Source organism: Petaurus breviceps, unplaced genomic scaffold, assembly GCF_028583685.1.
Source record: "Petaurus breviceps papuanus isolate PSGF00001 unplaced genomic scaffold, PetGlider_PUasm1.0 181, whole genome shotgun sequence".
Classification (NCBI taxonomy): domain Eukaryota; kingdom Metazoa; phylum Chordata; class Mammalia; order Diprotodontia; family Petauridae; genus Petaurus; species Petaurus breviceps.
The window spans coordinates 23,571,375-23,590,325 of record NW_027185784.1 but is presented as its reverse complement, the minus strand read 5'-3'; the positions used below and the strand labels follow the sequence as shown (position 1 = coordinate 23,590,325).

The 18,951-nt window shown below is 38.5% G+C and overlaps 1 protein-coding gene across 7 annotated transcripts in view; it reads left to right on the top strand.

The window, feature by feature from the left end:
- Positions 1–18,951, top strand: part of HIPK2 (homeodomain interacting protein kinase 2) — a 251,076-nt gene that overhangs the window by 188,352 nt on the left and 43,773 nt on the right. For 5 of the 7 annotated variants that reach the window (XM_069087340.1, XM_069087337.1, XM_069087338.1 and 2 more), the window contains 2 exons: positions 12,623–12,765; positions 16,609–16,785. In XM_069087340.1, coding sequence (XP_068943441.1) covers positions 12,623–12,765; positions 16,609–16,785 — 320 coding nt within the window. The remainder of the gene's footprint in view (positions 1–12,622; positions 12,766–16,608; positions 16,786–18,951) is intronic. The other 2 variants (XM_069087344.1, XM_069087343.1) reach the window with 1 other exon arrangement.

Genomic DNA, 18,951 nt, shown 5'->3' with positions numbered 1-18,951 from the left:
AATGCACTCATTCAGTACCCTTTCCCCATTACCCATCCCACTTCCACAAGAGGAATAGCTCTTATAGGATACAAGCTGACTCAAAGGCTTGTGCCTAGGGTGCACTGAAGGATTTATGCACCCCATTTGCAAAGATTTTGCTAGACCATTCCTCCATTCTTTTGGTATGCCACAACAAATGATATAAACTGACCCTTCTCAGCCTGGTAAGGTAGAAAGGGAAGAAATGAAATGTGCTGCCCTCTGAATGGAACCTGGCCCTAGGTCAGGGACTCTAACCATAATACCGTCCTTATCCAGGGAACAAAAAAAAAAAGGCAGTTTCTGATTTGGCCTAGAAATGAAAAAACTAGGGAGGAGGGAGGGAGCCAACAGTTATGGCTATACCAGGCCTGAAGGAAAGGAGGCTGAAACCCAGCCCTGTCCCTTCAGAGGATACTCAGGACAGGGATCCAGTCTGGTGAATCCATTATCCCCCAACTCAAGGCAGCCTTAAAGCTCAACTTTGGAGGGTATACCCATTAGCAAAAGTGGAGAAGCCAGAAAGTGAGTGTAGGAAGGATATACCCCTCCAGAAGGCTTAAACACCAAATATGTCAATAGAAAAATCCTCAAAAAAAAGCTCAGAGTATATAAATAAATCAGTCCTAAAATCAGGAAGAAGAATGAGTACCAAATCTTCAAAGAGAATACAGAGTTCTCTTAACAAATATACAAGACAAAGAAAATTAAACCAATGCCTGATGAAATATAGAATCCTGTGGACTCCCAAGAGAGCCTAGAGCAGCAAGAAACTCCAGAATGTTTCAGAAGAGAAATAAAACCCATGAAAAGAGAAACTAGTAATATAGTCAAAATTTAGAGTTTTCAATGCAGCATTTTAAAACTCATCTAGAAGATTAGGAAAAAATGAATCCACGACAGAAAGTATCTTAAAGCAGTGAAAGGGTTTAACAGATTTGGAAAACAAAAATACTGAGGAAGAGAAAAGTCTTTCAGAACAGAAGTAAATGACCACAACATTAATAGAACACATAAATTCTATATATGCCAAAGCCATTGACCTTGAAGATAGGATATGCCAAGATAACTTAAGACTCATGGATCTCCCAGAAGAATAGACAAATCAAAAAATATAAATGGCATCATACAGGAAATAATAGAAGAAAACTGCCCATAACTTCTAAATAAAGACAACAAAGCACCAATTGAGAAAATACACAGATCACCTCCAGAAGAAAATTCCAGGTTCCAACTTTAAGATATAAAAATGGTCAATTAAACAATTTAAATGACAAACAACAAACTTTTTAAGCAGCCAAGAGAAATACCTTTAAATACAAAGCAAGTCTGAATAATGTAAGATAATGTAGTCATGAGAAGTCATAGAAGGAATGGAATAGTATGTCCTGAGAGGTAAAGGAGCATACAAACAGCAACCCAAAATGACCTACTTTCCAAACCTGAGCCTAATAATAAATGAAAAAAGATAGATGTTCAACAAGAGGCATTTTTACAACAAAATGATTTTTTAAATGTGAACAGAATGTTAAAATAAACATAAGAAAGGTAAAAGTAATTAAATTACAACACATTTCGAGAGATAAAGACTTATGCTGTTATAGAGAAAAAAGGAATTCAAGGGATCTTTTTTTAAAAGGTACACATAAGAATAAAGATATAAGCAGAACTTAAAGAAACAAGAAAAGTGAAGACAAAGAACATACTGAATGAAACACCATAAACTAAACCTCATACTAAAGCTCATAACCCCTATTTTGTGAGACAGAATAGCAAAGAAGATGTATGAATTGGGAGAGGAAAAGTGGGTTCAATAGGGAAATGGATTATGAATCCTACCAAGTCCACACCTGAATATGGAGAGAGATTATATTCTTCTACTATGAAAAGGGGAGCTGGCAGAAAATAGAGACAGATGAGTTTATGAGAGTACATAAGCTAGAAGAGCATCTTCTCAGAGCGCTGTGACTCCTAGGGGCAGCTGGTACCCAAAATGGTAAAGTGAGAAGGGAAGAAAGAGACTTAGACTCAAAGATGAGACAGTCTTTGGGAAATGAAATTATTATGGAAAAGGCAAGGAAAAGGAACATTACTGCACAGTTTGGGACAGAGGGCTGTTTCCACTACATGGTGCTGCCTTCATCCAACTTTGCCTCCCTAATAAATTGATGCTTCTTAGAATGATGCCCCGGGGTGGGGAGTGGGGGGGAGGAAAGAAGGATATTAAGATAAGATCTATCCAGGCAATAATGGAGAATCTGGTTAGAATAAGGAACTCTACCCTAATACTCCAGAAACTTTAGCCCCAATAAGAAACAGAAGAATTAGAGAAGAAATAATTTATTATATATAATAAATCAGAGAATAAAATTTGGGGGGGGAGGGCAATTGGGGTTAAGTGACTTGCCCAAAGTCACACGGCTAGTAAGTGTGTCAAGTGTCTGAGGCCACATTTGAACTCAGATCCTCCTGACTCCAAGGCCGGTGTTCTATTCACTGCGCCACCTCAGAGAATAAAATTTAAGAATTGGAAAGGAAGAAAATTAATGAAAAGAACAAGCAAAGAAAAACTTCTTAGAAAAAGGCACAGAATAAAGGAAATTAATAAACACAAGTTCAGTGAGAAAAAAGATCTTGAGTTACACATCAGTGATTTAAGCAAAATTAGTCATAATGAAAGTGAAGTATGAGAAAATTATTATTATTGTATTTTTATAATACAGATTTTTAGTCTCAACTCTGCAGAAAGGTATGTCTTCTTAAATGGGAGAATTAAAGAATATATGTATCTCTCAACAGTACATGGCACCTTTATAAAAATAAACCATGTACTAGGGCATGTACTATATTCTATATTTGCAACTTAAGCTAGTTTAAAGTATAGAGAACTATTTCCTCAGCTATAAAATGGAAATAGTAATACTCAATAAAATAAATGTAGTAACAGTAGTTTTAAAAAGGCTAAAATACTATATTTAGGGTTTCATTATGATCCTGATATAAAATGGATCCAAATGTCCCAGTACACTGCAATAATTTACTATTAGTAGCAGGGCTGAATTTAAATGGTTACTGGCATTTAAAACCCAGGAGTCTCCCAAGTCTTCAATTCCCTTCTGGGTTGATGAAGGTTTCTTCTATCATCTTATACCCACCTTTTTTTAAAAATGTAAATAGCAATTGTTTCTGTTTTGGCCAGAAACCCTGAGGGCGTTCCCCACCCAAATCATTGTTTTATTTTTTTTTTTAATTTTTAATTTTTGACTAGGTGAAGAGGCCATTCTCTGCCTCAATTCTTATTAAGCCCTGAATCACTGAATGGATGTTGCCTGTTAATGATCTTAGCTTCAAAAACCAAAGTCCCCAATGCATCCTAGGCCATCTTCAGTTGTCCTGATCTATATCTGGCCACTGGACCTAGATGGCTCCAGAGGAGAAAGTGAGGCTGGTGACTTTGCACAGCCCTCCCACTTAAATCCAATTCACTTGCATGTCATGGCATTGCCTCCCTGATATTATGGTCCTCTTCAAAACCAAAGGACAAAAAAACAACCCACCTTTTAAATGGCTTTTCTTGGGTCATGGAGGTGGGAAATCAAGAGGAAAAGGGTTATATGCTAGAGTGAAAAAAATAGAAAAATACAGCCTCTCCAGAGGTCGAGCCACTAGATTCATCTTTTTAAATACTTGATCTGATTGTCATAACTACAGGTCTGATCTTACAGCTTCTGGGTTCATGTATGTCAAAGAACTCTTCAGTATTTATATGACTTCTCCAAAAAAAAAAAAGCTCCATGCTGGGACAAAGTTGCAAAGACTTCATAGTGGCTTCATAGGAGCTCTGGTGGTTTTATCTTCATAGGAAGACAGAGGATTCAGCTTTTCCTAATTGGGTGTTTCTAATCAGTTTTTTCATCATAAAAGATTCTGCCCATGCAAAAGAGGTTTGTATCTTTGGGCAACTTGGAAGAGACCTGAGAAGCTCCAAGATTCAAGCCTATATTCTAGCCTCTGTTTTGGTATATAAATTTCCTGTTAATGTGGCAAATTTCCAGAAGTTACTTTTTAAATTACTATCTTTTCAACAGATGGTAGATTTCCTTTTCTGTAACATGTCCAAATTGTACATGAAATCACTATAGTTGCCAATATAACTGGCTTTGCTTTGGCACTCAATTTCCACATTTTCTTTTTCTTAGCCAAATCTATACCTTTATTCTTTCTGCTTAGGAATTCTGTAACACTTATTCTGAGACAGCTCTGTAAGAAGTTCTACTTTTTTTTATAAAAAATCAAATAGTAAAAATATCTAATCTGTCAGCCAAGAGATTTTGGGAAACAGGTCTCCTTTTGTATACTACTGCTTACATGTATAACTGTTCCTGAGGGAGCTTCTGATGTTTACATATATTATATTCTATCAAGAGTACAGTTTTAGTCATTTTTAAAGTCTGATAGTATTTGCAGATCATAAATACAATTTTCAATTTTTCAGTCTTGATTACTCAGATCTTAACCATGTAATATGACTAAATAACCATATAACATTATATGTTATCTGTGGGTGATAAAAAATTTTTAAATGCCAATATCATAGAAAGGGGAAGAACACTGAAGGTGAGTGGCACAGCTTATAAGATATGAGTTTTATATATTTATAGATAAGTTACACACACACATTTTATATATATATATATATATATATACATAACTTATGTATAGGTAAAGTCTATCTATAACATTTTTTAACCTTTCTTTTCATTATCTCTTTACTCTTTTCTGGCACTCCCCAGCACTAGATCCCAACTTGTTCCCATGCCTGTTTTTAGCAGTGCACTAAAATATAAGTGAATAAGCCTAAGATATGATTGTTCCCAGGGAAATGGGATTTTTTAGAAGGATTTCTGGATAAATAGCAATATTACTTTTTGTTTGTCCTATATGTCTTCCTTTCTAAGACAGCAGTTTTTTGTTTTTAATATAAATCCAATTTAAAATTAAATTGGAGAAAATCTAACAGGCAGTTCCATAGCAAAAACCAATTGAAAGGGGGGGAATTTGCAGTATCTTCTATAGCTAAAGGTAGATATGAGCTTAAGTTGTGATTTTCCCAGGAATATTCACATTTTAAAGAGGAGATGATAGGGTTGTAGAGACAGAACTCCAAAAAGTTTCATTTGTCCTGTTTCCAGGTGCTATTTCTGGAAAAAGCTGACCTAGATTTCCTTAACCACAACTTGTCTTAATCATAGGATCATAGATATATAACTAGAAGAAATATCAGAAATCTAGTCCAAACTTCTCATTTAACAGATGAGAAAATTGAAGCCAAGAGAGTCTAAATTACTTACCTATATCAGAGTCAGTATTCAAACATAGGTCTTCCAATATGACACTTGTTTATTCCTCCCTGCCATAGACAGATTCCTTATCCTAAACCTCAGATTGCCCCTGATTGAGAAACAGAACCTTTAAACCCTATTGTGATTCCTCAGAACTATATTACAGACTTGTTTAATGAGGAAAACCTCACTGTCAAATGATCATCTGGCTTCTGCTCAGACGTGGTAGCAAGAACCCACAATCTCCTAAGGCAACCTGTTCCACTCTGGGACAGCTCTGGTTGTTTAAGTTTTCCCTTAAATTCATCCTATCTTGGCCTCTTCAGTTTTCCTCCACTGATACCAGTTATACATATACACCCTCTAGTGTCGAGTAGAATAAGTCTAACCTTTCTTCCATCTGAGAGTCCTTCAGTTACTGAAGACAGCTATTTCTCTTCCTCACCTGCTTTAAGTTTCATCAGAGTAGCCTTTGTTCCCTATTCCTGCCAGGTTGGTTCTTCCTTTTTATATCCATTCATTTATTTATTTCTCTTGCCTTTTTGACCATTCCTTCTTTAAAGGCTTTTCATGACTATTCTCCCCTTCCTGTATTATCCCCATTTTGATCTTTCTTCCCCCTCTCTAAGGTTCCTATACCAGAGGTAGCCACATGCAGCTGCAGTCAGATCCCCTTACATTTTTACAGATCTCCCTTCAATATATACAATACATACTTGCAATTTTGAAACAGTTTCTATAGTTTTTACAATCCTTTCATTTATACAGAAATAAATATTTCTGCCCAGCCCTTCCATACACACATATCAGATCTGAGATAGCTCCCCCAAAGTCCAAGATAACATTTTAGGGGAAGTATTTTACTACACAGAATCACAAGTTCAGGAAACATTTGCCTCTGAAGTATTCCCCATCAGGTCTGTGCTAAATGGGCTCATTACCTCACTTCATAATAGCTTCTGGTGGGGACAGGGTAAGGTGACCTAAATGAGGCCTCCCTTCTTGTTAGGGAAAAAGGGCCATGCCCACCATTTCAAATCCTTACTCTGATACTTCATAATTGTGTTACTTTATCATCTTACTTCTCTGAGCTTCACTGTCCTTGTCTGTAAAACCAGAATATTGGCTAGATTAGTAAAATATCTTCCAGCTCTAAATTAATGATACTGTTGAAAGGACAGCAGAGCCTAAATCCCTGGTTTCAAATCCCAGCCCTCCTCTCAACAGTGAGGCTTTGGGTAAGTCACTTCCTTTACCTGGGCCTACCTAGATGCTCTCTAACTTCCTTTACCTGGGCCTACCTAGATGGTCTCTAAAGGTCCTTTCAAACTCTTAAAGATTTATTTTTTTTAAAAAGGCCCATGTAAACTGAGTCTTTATAAGTTTAAAGTATTATTGCCATTAGAACAAGTATAGAGAAGGGGAGAAGAGGTTAAAGTGTATGTATATATTTAATGGAATTAGGTGACTACGGACATATAGTTGCCACAATTGCTAACCCCTTCTTTAGATCTGGAAAGTAATGCTGTCCTTCTGAAAGGCAAAACAGTAGGAGAGAATCATAAAACCAAAGTTATGAAAATATTTTTTTAAAGGATCTATAGTCCATTGTTTGTTAATGGCCGTCTGGGGACCCAGGATTAACTAGCACTTTGGGGTCTAGTTTTGCAGATGTAGCACTAAGGACCAGATGAAGCAGTACTTCCACCTCATTTAGGAAAGTGCAAAATTCTGATCAAAATTTAAATTAAGGCTGGGAGTTTGATTTTGAGTCAGGGAGGAAAGGAGAAGCATTGATAAGATGGCCTAAGATCTACTTTTCAAGCCATTTCCCTGAAATAGTGCTTAGGAACAAATTGGTGAAATAATCAGTGTATTTGTCATTTAAAACCTTATTTTCCCACTTTGTGGTACTAGAGAGAGCTTGATAATCCTTTTTCCTGTGACCCCAAAATACATACATTGCGAGTGTGTGTGTGGGGGGGGTGTATACATACACACCTACTAAGCATAGAAAGTATTTTGCTGCTGTGGTAGGAATCAGATCAAGCTAGGACATCAAAACCAGATCATATGGGAAGATTATAAGATACTAACACTGCAGGTGTGTTCATTCATCAAGATCACACAGAGAAAGTAGACTGTACACTAAACATCACAGGTTATTAGTTTGAAGATATGCATTTATTTATTTTAGTGAGCCTTGACTACACATATGTTAAGACCCATATACAAAACAGACCTACTTATAAATAGACCAGTCCACCTACAAATAGACAAGGTTGGTCCTGGTAGAGAGAACTGTATATATCAGGGCTTCAGAACAAAACTAATGGAAAAATCAGAACCAGTTTTTAAAAGTGATACTTTAATTGATTTAGCCCTTTTTCAAACTCACCTGTGAACTCACTCTCTTCCCTCCAATTAATTTCATTACTTAAGCCTTGTATCAGATTTATAGATGGCCAATCCACTTACAGATAGGCTGCCTTCTTCAGCATAAATGATATTCTACAAAATCCAAAATTATACTTGCAGCATATAGGGCATTATATTGAATATACTGCCTTAAAGGACATAATATCATCATATCATAGATCTAGACAGGACCTCAGAGGCCATCTAGTCCAACTACATGGTGCTGCAGATAGATTGCTGGGCTTGGAATCTGACCTCATTTACTAGCTGTGTGATCCTAGGCAAGTCACTAAATCTCTCTCTGCCTCAGTTTTCTCAACTGTAAAATGGTGATAATAATAACACCTACATCATGGGGTACTGTGCGGATCAAATTAGATAATATTTGCAAAACACTTAACATGAACCATTCCCTGACCACACCAGCCCTAACTTCACCCATTTTGTAATCCTACAATATTTATGATACTTTGCACATAATTTAGTACTTAACTATATCCTATATTTTATTTGCAAATTGTTTCACATCTGTTCCTCTACTAAGCTCTTATTATGATGCCTTATCAGGGTATTCTAACCACTTTAACTTCTTAAAGGCTGTATCAGTAGGGTACAAATTATAGTAGATTACACCAACCTGGAAAAGCTCCAAGTCCAGGCCCATTGGTAGGCTTCATATTTCTTGTAAGGACCAGCTTAGATAAATTTGAAGAGCTGAATCAATATTTTAGCTACAGGGATAGAAGGTTGTTTTGTTTTTTATTTCTTACCATGAAAACTTTTAGACCAACTACCAAGTTACAGATAGGCTATAATATACGTAAGTGTTGGAAGTACCCACAATAATGAAATTATTGATCTTAGAAGTATACGTATTTATTATTCATCTTAGATTCTCTGCTAAATCGTAAGTTCCTTGAGGAGAGCCATAACTAATACTTTTTGTTTTTACTCTCCTTTATCACCCACAGCACCCAACTGCATATACTAACTATTCAGTAAATACAGAGAAGTGCAAAAGAAATTAATCATTTTTTGTTAAAAAGAAATGTGATGAAGTACCCAAGAAGGAAAAAAAGAAGAGGAGACTAAAATAACAAAATGAGGCTAGGTGTGCTTCATGCTGTAACAAGGGTATTAGTCCAAGTCTCACTCTAGGCCTAGTTTCTTCATCTGTAAAATAAAGGAGTTGAACTAGATTACTTCTGAGGTCCCTTCCAGGTCTAAATCTGTGATCCTATATGACCAACAAATTAGATTAATGGGTAAATATATAAAGTGTCCAAGCAGATATTGGCAGTGTCCTCAACTAAATATTCCTTATCAGCTCAAGTTACTATAAAAAAAAAAGCCCTCGACCTCAGTGTATTCAGTTTCAGAAAAAGTGATCAATGTGTGGTTCTCTTAGTCATGGCTTCATTTGTGTGAGCCCCTAATTTGTTTATAATGGCAGAAGCTATGTATTATTCCATGAGTTCAACATAGCTTTGAAAATGGTTCCGGATGTCATCTTGAGGGCACTGGCCCTCTGGTATTCAGCTTTGGCAAATACATGTGAAATTGTGTCCAATTAGTATTTAAATGCCAAAGAACAGAAAAAAAAAACTGTATGAATATAGAAGAGATTTGAAAAAAACCGCAAACTGGGGGAATTAACTTGAAATTTTAAGATGAGAAAATTTAGGAATTTAATTTAATAAAAGAATACATTATGGCATATAGACCCTTACTTTTCAGAGTATTTGCAACTAATTCTTAACAAACTGTTTAAGATTGTAGCTAAGAATTTTATCCCAGCCCTCAGATTTTGCTGCTATGAGGTGCAAGGAAGTTCCAGTAACTTAATTTCAGCACTAAGTAACAGATTCAGAAATGACACAAATTAATATTCTTGATCTCAGCAAAGAAAAAAAAGAACTAGATTGGAAAATAATATTTCTATGTATCATTAAAGCATATTACAAAGTATAGGCAAGGCCTACTCAGGAATGAAACTTACTGTATATACAAAAAGTCCCCTCTTTCCCCAAAAACTCCTCTCTCTCCCTCCTCCAACACTCTTCTTCTCTCCTTCCCCTCCTCCCCTCCACTGTCAGTAGATGACAGCTGTGCCTCTATTTCTCAGTTCCCTCCTTATCCCTTTCTGGCCTTAGCTCCCACTCAGCCTCAGGGAAGGGAATGGGAAAAAACAGTTAAAACAAATCACTATCTTTTCAGCTTATTCTATCCCAGTAAAGGAGAAAGGGTTAAGAGGAGAAAAATTCACCAACCATTTATCACTCACTTCCTTGGCCCATCTCTGACCCACAGACCCTCAGATCCTACTGCCCCCTTGTTATTACTATATAGCCTTAGACTGTTCCATGTTCACTCTATTCAAAGTAAATCTACAAGTAACCTCAGATAAAAATTCATTATCATAGATATATCATAGTATGGTGTAACTAGTAAGGGATCAAAAATCTGTATTTGAGTGCTTGGTGTCTATTTTGTACATGAAACTGTGCTAGAGTCTAAAGGAGATTCAAAGTAGTGTGAGGGAAGGGATATTGGAAAATACATCTATAGTGTCTCCCTTGCCCAAAGGCCTTACAATCTAATTGAGACAAGACAGATTTGTGAAATGTTATATTTAAATAAACACTTCAGAACAATGTCCCATAATTTTCAAGTGATAATATAAACGAATATTATGAGGGATGGTTAAAAAATTGTGGTTTCATGAATATAAATAATTTAAACATTGTGGGGGGGGTGTCAGAAGTAGTCCATTTATCAGTTGGTTTTGCTGAATTGCTTTTCTTTGTTAATCTTTGTTATAAGAGAAGGCTCACTGGGTATAATATGATATACTAAGTATGATATAAGAACAAAAGGCACCAAATGAAACTTTGCAGGGGAGGGGTTATTGGGTTTTTTTTTTGGAATGTTAACAGTTATTCAGAGATGGGGGGGGGGGGCCCAGGGGAGCAGGAAATCAATTCAAGATATGGTGACCTGGAAAGGTATTGTGAAGAATAGAGAATTTGAGCGAGGGTATTCTCTCTGGAACTGCCCATAAGTCTTGCCCAATACATTTCCTCTTATACATTTCTCTTTTGAGCTTGTTTAAAGGCCCTACTAGCTTAACAAAAATAAATGTGCTTTCTTTGAGTAAAATAAGTGCTTTCACCCCAGGACATTAGTTCAATCATAGAAACCAGCATTATTCTTTTAGTAATGATCACATTGTGCTTCAAGAGCCACATTCTGATCTAGAATGACATCTTTTAAAAGAATATGTTCAAATTGTTCTTCATTTTTCCTAAGACTTCATTTTAACTCCATTCTATAAAATCTTATGTCATCATACAAATGAAAAAGACTTAGGGTTTTTTTTTTTTTGCTTGATGTTTATAAACCTTGGAATAAAATGGGGTGGGGAAGGAATTGAAAGAATAAAAATAAAAAACAGTTCTGCTAGAATAGTGCTGACACTTTCAGAAATTTAAAACTACACTGGCCTCTAAACAAGATATTCTGCTCTTAGAAGTATATTAACTGTGATTGACGTTTTGCTTTCAACTGTCATTTTATTGCTATCTGTTTAATCTATATTAGTACAATCTATAGTTCTTAATGCTTTTGCATTCTCTTCTCAATCCTATACATTTAATTGCCAACTAACTATATTTTATGTTAGGATCTAGATTGGAAACTTAACTTCTGATTTCAGGAGTTATCAGTGGGAAGCCCTGATAGATTTTCCCTGATAGTTTTGCCAGTCCACCATCTGTGCTTTCTTCATAGGTGTCTCTGCATCACTCAAAGATCTTGCAGACAAGTACATCTATAGAATTGTTAACCCTCAACTCTGGTCCTAGTTCTTCCACAATATAATTATATGATAATTATATAGACATGACACTTAACCTCATTGGGCCTCTGTGTTCTCCTCAAGTTATTTCCAACAGGTTAGGAAATTAAACTAGATAATTTTCAATTATCAAGCATTTGTTTTTTCCATACCTCCCCACCTCCACCCTACAGCAACTAGAAAACTCTCTTACAACAAATTTGATTCTATATAGATTACCAAGTCCTGTCATTTTTCTTGGAAATGTCTTATACTTTCTCCACTTACAGTTCCCAAACTGTTTGCATACCCTTTGCCTGACGAGTTTTCCTAAAAATTTCCATTTTTTATCCTGTAATTTACCTCCTAAAAGCTTATACTGGCTCCTTACTGCCTCCTGCACATAGCCTAACTTCTCATGCCCAACTTTTGAGGTCTACCAAAATCTAGGTCTAAACTATCAGTCCAACCTTATTTCCCAGTAATCCAATATATTCTCTTTTCTAATCAAGTGGTACAGTGGTACAGATTGCAGGACTTGGGAATCAGGAAGACCCGAGTATGAGTTCTGCCTTAGACATTACTAGCTGGCTGACCCTAGGCAAGTCATTTAAACTGTCTCAGTTTCTTCATCTGTATGATAATTATAGCCCTATGTCTCATAAGGTTGTTGTAAGGATCAAATGAGATTACACATGTGAAGTGCTTTCCAAACCCTAAAGTGCTATATAAATACTAGCTACAATTATGATCTAAATGTTACTTATTTGTCGAAGTCTAATTCATATTATTCCTCCTCCACAAAGCCTTCCTTACCTATTCAACTCCTACTGATCTGTCTTCTTTTTTCAAATTCTCACAGTACTGAGGATTTGGGGATATAGTACTTTGTGGTATATATTGGTTTCATCACCCCCAACTAGATAATAAGCTCCTTTAGGACTCAGACCAGTACTTGTCAGCTGATGGAGACAAGTAATAATTGAACATCCCTTCTGTTCTATAGCAGGCCTGGCCAAGTGGGACCCAGCAAATTTTGCTTCCCCCAGCATGGCAGCAGTTGACTGGAGTGGCCACACATACCTCAGTGCAGCATGCAACTGTAATTCCTGAGACTATGGCAGGAACTCAGCAGTTGGCAGACTGGAGGTAAGAAGGCAATTCTTAATGTTAAGGATTACAGATATTAAGGGCGTATATGTCTGCTAAGCTCTTCTTTGCATGAATTTGCTATTTGCAAAGTGCCTTGTTAGGCAGAGGCACCAAATACTGCATGATGAGACATTTTTTTATTTGCTCAATCCTTCAAAGTAGTCACCTTGGCAGGCTGTATACTAATCTAGTAGTAGATTAACGAAATGGAGGGATACAAGGACATAGGCTTAATGTTTTGGGGCTGTAATTGACTTAGAACAGATTCTATTTACACTCTAAAAAGATGTAAGATCTCCTAGTTGGGAGAGGAGCATGTTTATAAAGGAGTTGGGCAATCTCCATCTATCAGTCGTACCCTTCAGAGACTGGCTGACTGACCTGACTTACAGGGGCCAGTCTCTGAATGAAAAAAATAAAAAGCCTGGATTCTAATTAATAATAGGTTATTGATACAATAGAAAATAATAATTTCTCTCATTTACTAAAAGGACCTAATGTTTTATCCCTCCTAAAAACATTTTCAATTTCTAAGAGGATTCTTCAGTAGGCTAATAATGCTTAACCCAACAGAAGAACTTACAGTGTGGCATTTCTAGAATAAACTCAGTCTTGGTGAGGAGCCTTCCCAGCTGAGCCCCTTTCAATCAAAGCTGCATTGCCTCTTGCTAAGTAGAAGCCACATCCTTCATTTTTTAAAAAATTATCTTTGCCCCCTAATTTTCTTAAGCTACAGTTCCCCAAACTCCTCAACTATTATCTAAATCTGTTGATCTTGACTTTTTTCTATTTTTAGTATCTCTACTTTGGATAAGTGAGTCAAATATAGTCAATTTCTTCATGTTATCTCATTGCTGCTATTTATTCTTGTAGTCTTTTAAAATATATTATTTTAGTCCTACTTATTGTATACATAGGAGTGGCTTTTCCATCCACTGTCTTTATAGGAATATTCTATAACCAAAGATGTTACAACATGAATACCTATGCACCTGTGAATATAGGAGTGAGTATATTTGTCGAATCCAGGGCAGAAGGCAATCCTGCCAGTGATTTAAAGGGAGGGGAAGAGTTTTGTGCATGGGGCTCTAAATCCCAACATACCACTCCCTCCCATCACCCCTCCCCACTTTCTGGTTTTCCCCCCTTTGCTAGTGGGTACACCCCAGGGACACAGACACAGAAAGTAAATAGACCAGGTCACAAGAGTCTCCCAAGATATTCTAGTGTGAAGCAAAACAAGTCTTGCCCACCTGGTTCTCTTACTTCCCAGCATGATCAGCTTTACAACCATGGCCTAAGACCTGGGCAAAGAAATTTAACTTCATACCTTCGCCTCTCCCAACTTTTATATGTTGCTTCTAGGTAGCTCCAGAGATGGAGAAAGGACAATTCCTCACTGAGGTTATTGGCAGCACTAGCTACCTTGCTATTCCCATAATTCAGTTACCCTGCCTCCATGATTGTGGTAATCCTGGACTCAATCAGATTGGATTAGTTACTGTAATGTCACTATGTGTATATGATGAGGACTGTTCACAGGGTATAGATATCAGAGAAGTAATAAAGCAGAAAAACGTTTTGGCTATGTGAAAGCCACCCCATTTATATGGCCTACTTACCATTTAATGTCCTTCATACACACATAGCACTCCCCTTTTTCTCCATTCTTCATCATATATAGCTTAATTCCACCTGAGTTGTAGGAAGCTGGCTAGATTTAAGTCAGAGGACTGGATTTGAGGCCAGCCTCTGCTGTCTCACCTCTATGACCTTGAGCAAATCACTTCATTTCTAAGGCCCTTAGTTTCTTCATTTACAATGGGAGGGTTAAATTGAATGTTCTCTAATCTCACTTCCAAATCTAAATCTATTCTCCTATGAGCCCATGAAACACAGACTTAAGAGAGTTGCAACTGGTAATGTGAGAAGTTAAAAAAAAAACAACCCCCAAACCTTATATGTTCTTTTCATTGTTTGTGAATTGAAAAGCAACCCAAATAATGGCTAATAAGTATTACAGTGTTTGTGATTACACCTATATCAAGGAAAAGGAAAACCCCTAAGTTTTAAAGTGAAAAACAAAATAAAGAACTAAGGCCATTACCTCACCTTAAAAAGCCCTTCAAAGTATCCAAATCCCCCATATCTTCCTTGAATTAAACCTAATCTTCAAATCATCTTTCAAGATAAAAAAAATACTTTAAGTTCAGTCATTTTCATAATTTAATTACTAGTATTGAAAACAGATGTTCTATTTTCATCTTGCAAACGTGTGGCATTTTTAGAAACATTTTAGGTTAAAAAAAAGTCATATGTGGCTAGACTAGGAATCTGGCCACTAATAGTCTAACACTGTTTCTGTAGGGGAAATTATACCTCTATCCAAACAGTTGGCTTTTAAAAATGAAATGTTGAGACATAATTAGCTTGTATGTCAGTGATTAGTGATATTCATAGCATTAATATATGTCGGGATTAATTTCAGTTTAAGTTATTTCATCTAACTCTGAACATGGCTGTTTTCAATTTTTTTTGTCCACTGAAAAAATTTATTGGGTGTCAGGAGGCACTATACCAACTATTCATTGGTAGCTACATTCATTCAAGCTAGACATTAAGAAATATAAATGACTTCTTACCTCCAGAAGTTTACTATCTCCAGCACTCACAGTTTGTTGCTCATATACTATTATCATTTACCCAGAACTTCAAAAAACAAGTTTGTAAGTTGGGGTCTCACCCCAACCTAACGTTAACCAAATTCAATGTCAGAGTCTATACAAATCCGGAGTTGCCTTTTAACAAAACAAAGTCCTCTTTCTCCTTTGAAACAATACTTAGGAATCTACCTCCTCTTAGAAATTTATGAAATTAACTCCATCTGGCTACGTTCCCCCTCCCCCTGCACGCAGCAGCTCCTTAGCAACAGTGGGTAGCTTTTTCATTCATCATTCAGTTAAATATTTATTAAGCAGCTACAATGTGCCAGGCACCTGGAGAAGAGGAGAGCCGGGGAGGCAAAAAGAGGAAAAGACGGTCCCTGCCTTCAAGCGGTTCACAGCCCCAAGGGGGGGGAGGGGGGGGAGACCACAAACCGCAAACAAAAACGTATCCAGTGGGCCCGGCTCGGGATAAATAGGAAATAAGTCAAAAAGGGAAAGCACTGGAACTGAGAGCGACTGGGGAGGTAACTGTCAGGAAGCCGGGGAGGCCAGCAACCCCGGCCGAGAAAGGGAGGCCCCGGGCACAGCATTTGTGGGAGTAAGATGTGAGGAAGGCCGGAGGAGCGCAGGCCACTGGGGGCTTAGAGCATCGGGCCGAGCAGGCCCGACGGAAGCCTGGAAGCCGTAAAAGCCACCGTGGCTCACTGAGGAACGGCTCGCTCCCACCTATGCTTTGGGAAAATCCCTTGTGGGAGAAGAGGGATGGAGTGCAGAGCGAGAGGCCCAACGAGGGCCGGCCACGGCGGCGAGGAGACGGTGGTGACGACGCCCGAGGGGAAGAGGCCTCTGGGGGCGCAGGGGGCGCCGCGCCCTCGGCTTCTGTCTTCGTTTCTTTGGCGGTTCGTGTGGCGTGTTTAACCTACCTCGCCCGCCGCTTGCGCGCCGCACGAGCTGGCCTGGTGCTTTCTTCACGAGGCTTTGGGGACAGAGCTGCACCCCTGCGGGCCGCCGCCCACGTGCAGGTGGCGTCATCTCCACCTCCAGGGCACCCAAACGACTGAGGCAACCAGTCCCTGGTATCGTACCTTTAACCAGGAGATAGTACTTTATTTCATGAGGAGCTTTGAGGCAAAGAAAGAATAAAATGTTAACTGCTTTCTCTCCGCTCCCACAGGAACACGCATGCTCATGGCAGCCACTACAACCCGATCATGCAGCAGCCGGCGCTCTTGACTGGCCACGTGACCCTGCCGACGGCCCAGCCCTTGAACGTGGGCGTGGCCCACGTGATGAGGCAGCAGCCGACCAGCACAACGTCCTCGCGGAAGAATAAGCAGCACCAGGCGGCCCGGTGAGTCTGCGGGCAGGCCTTTCGGCCTGGGCGGGAGGTGCAGGGAAAGATGCAGGTGGGATTGGCCTGGGTGGGCCTTGGCGCAGCCAGGCTGCCTTTGGGAGCTATGATCCGGAGCTGGTGTGAGCCACGCCTGCCGGGGAAATTCTACTGGCTTCCCGCGGGAGCACCCGGGTCTTCAGCCTCCTCCCGTGGGATCAGAGCCCCTTGTCGGTCCCCAGCAAATGGTCATCCAGTCTCTGCGTGGAGACGCCCGGGCGCTGTTAGGAAACGTTCTCTGACATAGCCGTAACAGTAACCACCATTTTCATAGAGCCTTTGGTGGTTCAGCAGTGTCCAACTCCGTAAGGTATTTGGCCTCTGTTATCTACTTTGATCTTCAAAAAAACAAAGCCACCGCCCTAGGTGGTTTACAGATAAAGGGACCGAGGCTCCAGGAGCTTAAGCGACTTGACCGAGGTCACCAGCTAGTCCCAGACGTGAAATCTGAAGTCTGTGCTCACTACTCAGCCGCTGCCTGTCATCAAGCCAAACGCCCCCTCCCCCCCAACTCTCTGGCCTTCTGGAGGGAGAAGGCAACTTTTTTCTGACATCTACTCCATCTTATACTTAACAGGTCTTAAAATACCTAAAGATAAGCTATCAGATCCCCTCCCCCACGAAGTTTTCTGTCTTTGTGTTAAATATTCCCAAGATTTTGAATTTGCAAAGTCTTCAATCCAGCTTATCAAGCATTTAATAAATACCGACTATCTGGAAAGCACTGCCTGTGGAGGACAAAAACAAAACAAAATCCAGTCCTTGCCCTCATGGAGCTCACTTTCTTTTGAGAGTGAATCTATATACAATATTTTGTGGAGGAAGAGGAAAGACATGCTAATAACTAGAGACATCAGGAAATGCTTCCAGCTGAGATAATATGAAACCTTGGGCAAGGTTTGAAATTCTAAGAGGTTGGGAGGAAGAGAAGGGAGTGTATTACAAGCATAGGCATGTGCAAAGGCATGGATAAAGGAAAATGGAATGCTAAGTTTGGGGAACAACAAGTTGGACAGTCTGGCTAGAACATGAGTGCATGAAAGGGCAGCAATGTGAAAAAGCCTGGAAAAGGAGATTAGAGCCAGATTGTGAAGGGCTTTAAATGCCAAGCTGTGGAGTTTACTTTTTCCCCCAAAAAAAAACTGTTGTCTAGATAGAACTATTCTATCTTGTACTTGTGAAGTTGATTTTTTTTAAGTCAAGTACAAGAATGTATTCCAACAAATCTGTTCCTATCATAGTTTATATTAGATTTGAATGCTTGTTCTAGCCTAGCAAGATTTTTAAATCAATTTTTTCAGTATTCAAACATTTATTTTTTTTTCCCTTTCTACCCCACTCCACCCCCCCAAAAGAAAAACAATTTATAATAAGTTTTCATGGTCAAATAAAACATTTCCACATTAACCACATCCAAAAAATGGGGGTCTTGTTCTTCATAGTCCATCACCTTCCTGTCAGGAAGTAAGCACCATTCTTCATCATTGGTCCTCTGGAGTCGTGGTTGAACGGTGCACTGATCACAGTTCTTAAGTATTTACAAATTGTTTGTTTCCACAGTGGTGTTGTTACAGTATAAATTGTTCTTCTAAATCTGCTCTCTTCCTTCTGCATCACTTCATAGAAGTGATGAAGAAGGAGACCATCCCTATTATTGTTTCTTAAAGCATATTAGCATTCCATTACATTCATATGCCATTATTTGCTCAGCCATTCCCCAATTTATGAGCACCCCTTTAGTTTCCAGTTTTTTGCCACCACAAAAAGAGCTCCAGCAAGATATTTTTGAATCCTTATTTTGTGTCATCTGAAAATTTGATAAGCATGCCATCTTTCTTTAAGTCATTGATAAAAATGTTGAACAGCACAAGGGGAAGGACAGATCTCTAGGGCTTTCCGTTAGGGTCCTCCTTCTAAGTAAACATTAAGCCATTAATCACTGCTTTTGGGGTCCTGTAATTCAACCAGTTCTGAATCTGCCAAACTTACTACCATCAAATCTGTGTCTATCCATCTTGTCCACAAGGATGACATTAGAAACTTTTTCAAATGCTGCCCTGAAACCTAAGTAAAGTACATTTACAGGATTCCCTTGATTAGTCAGTAATCCTGTAAGAAAAAGAAATG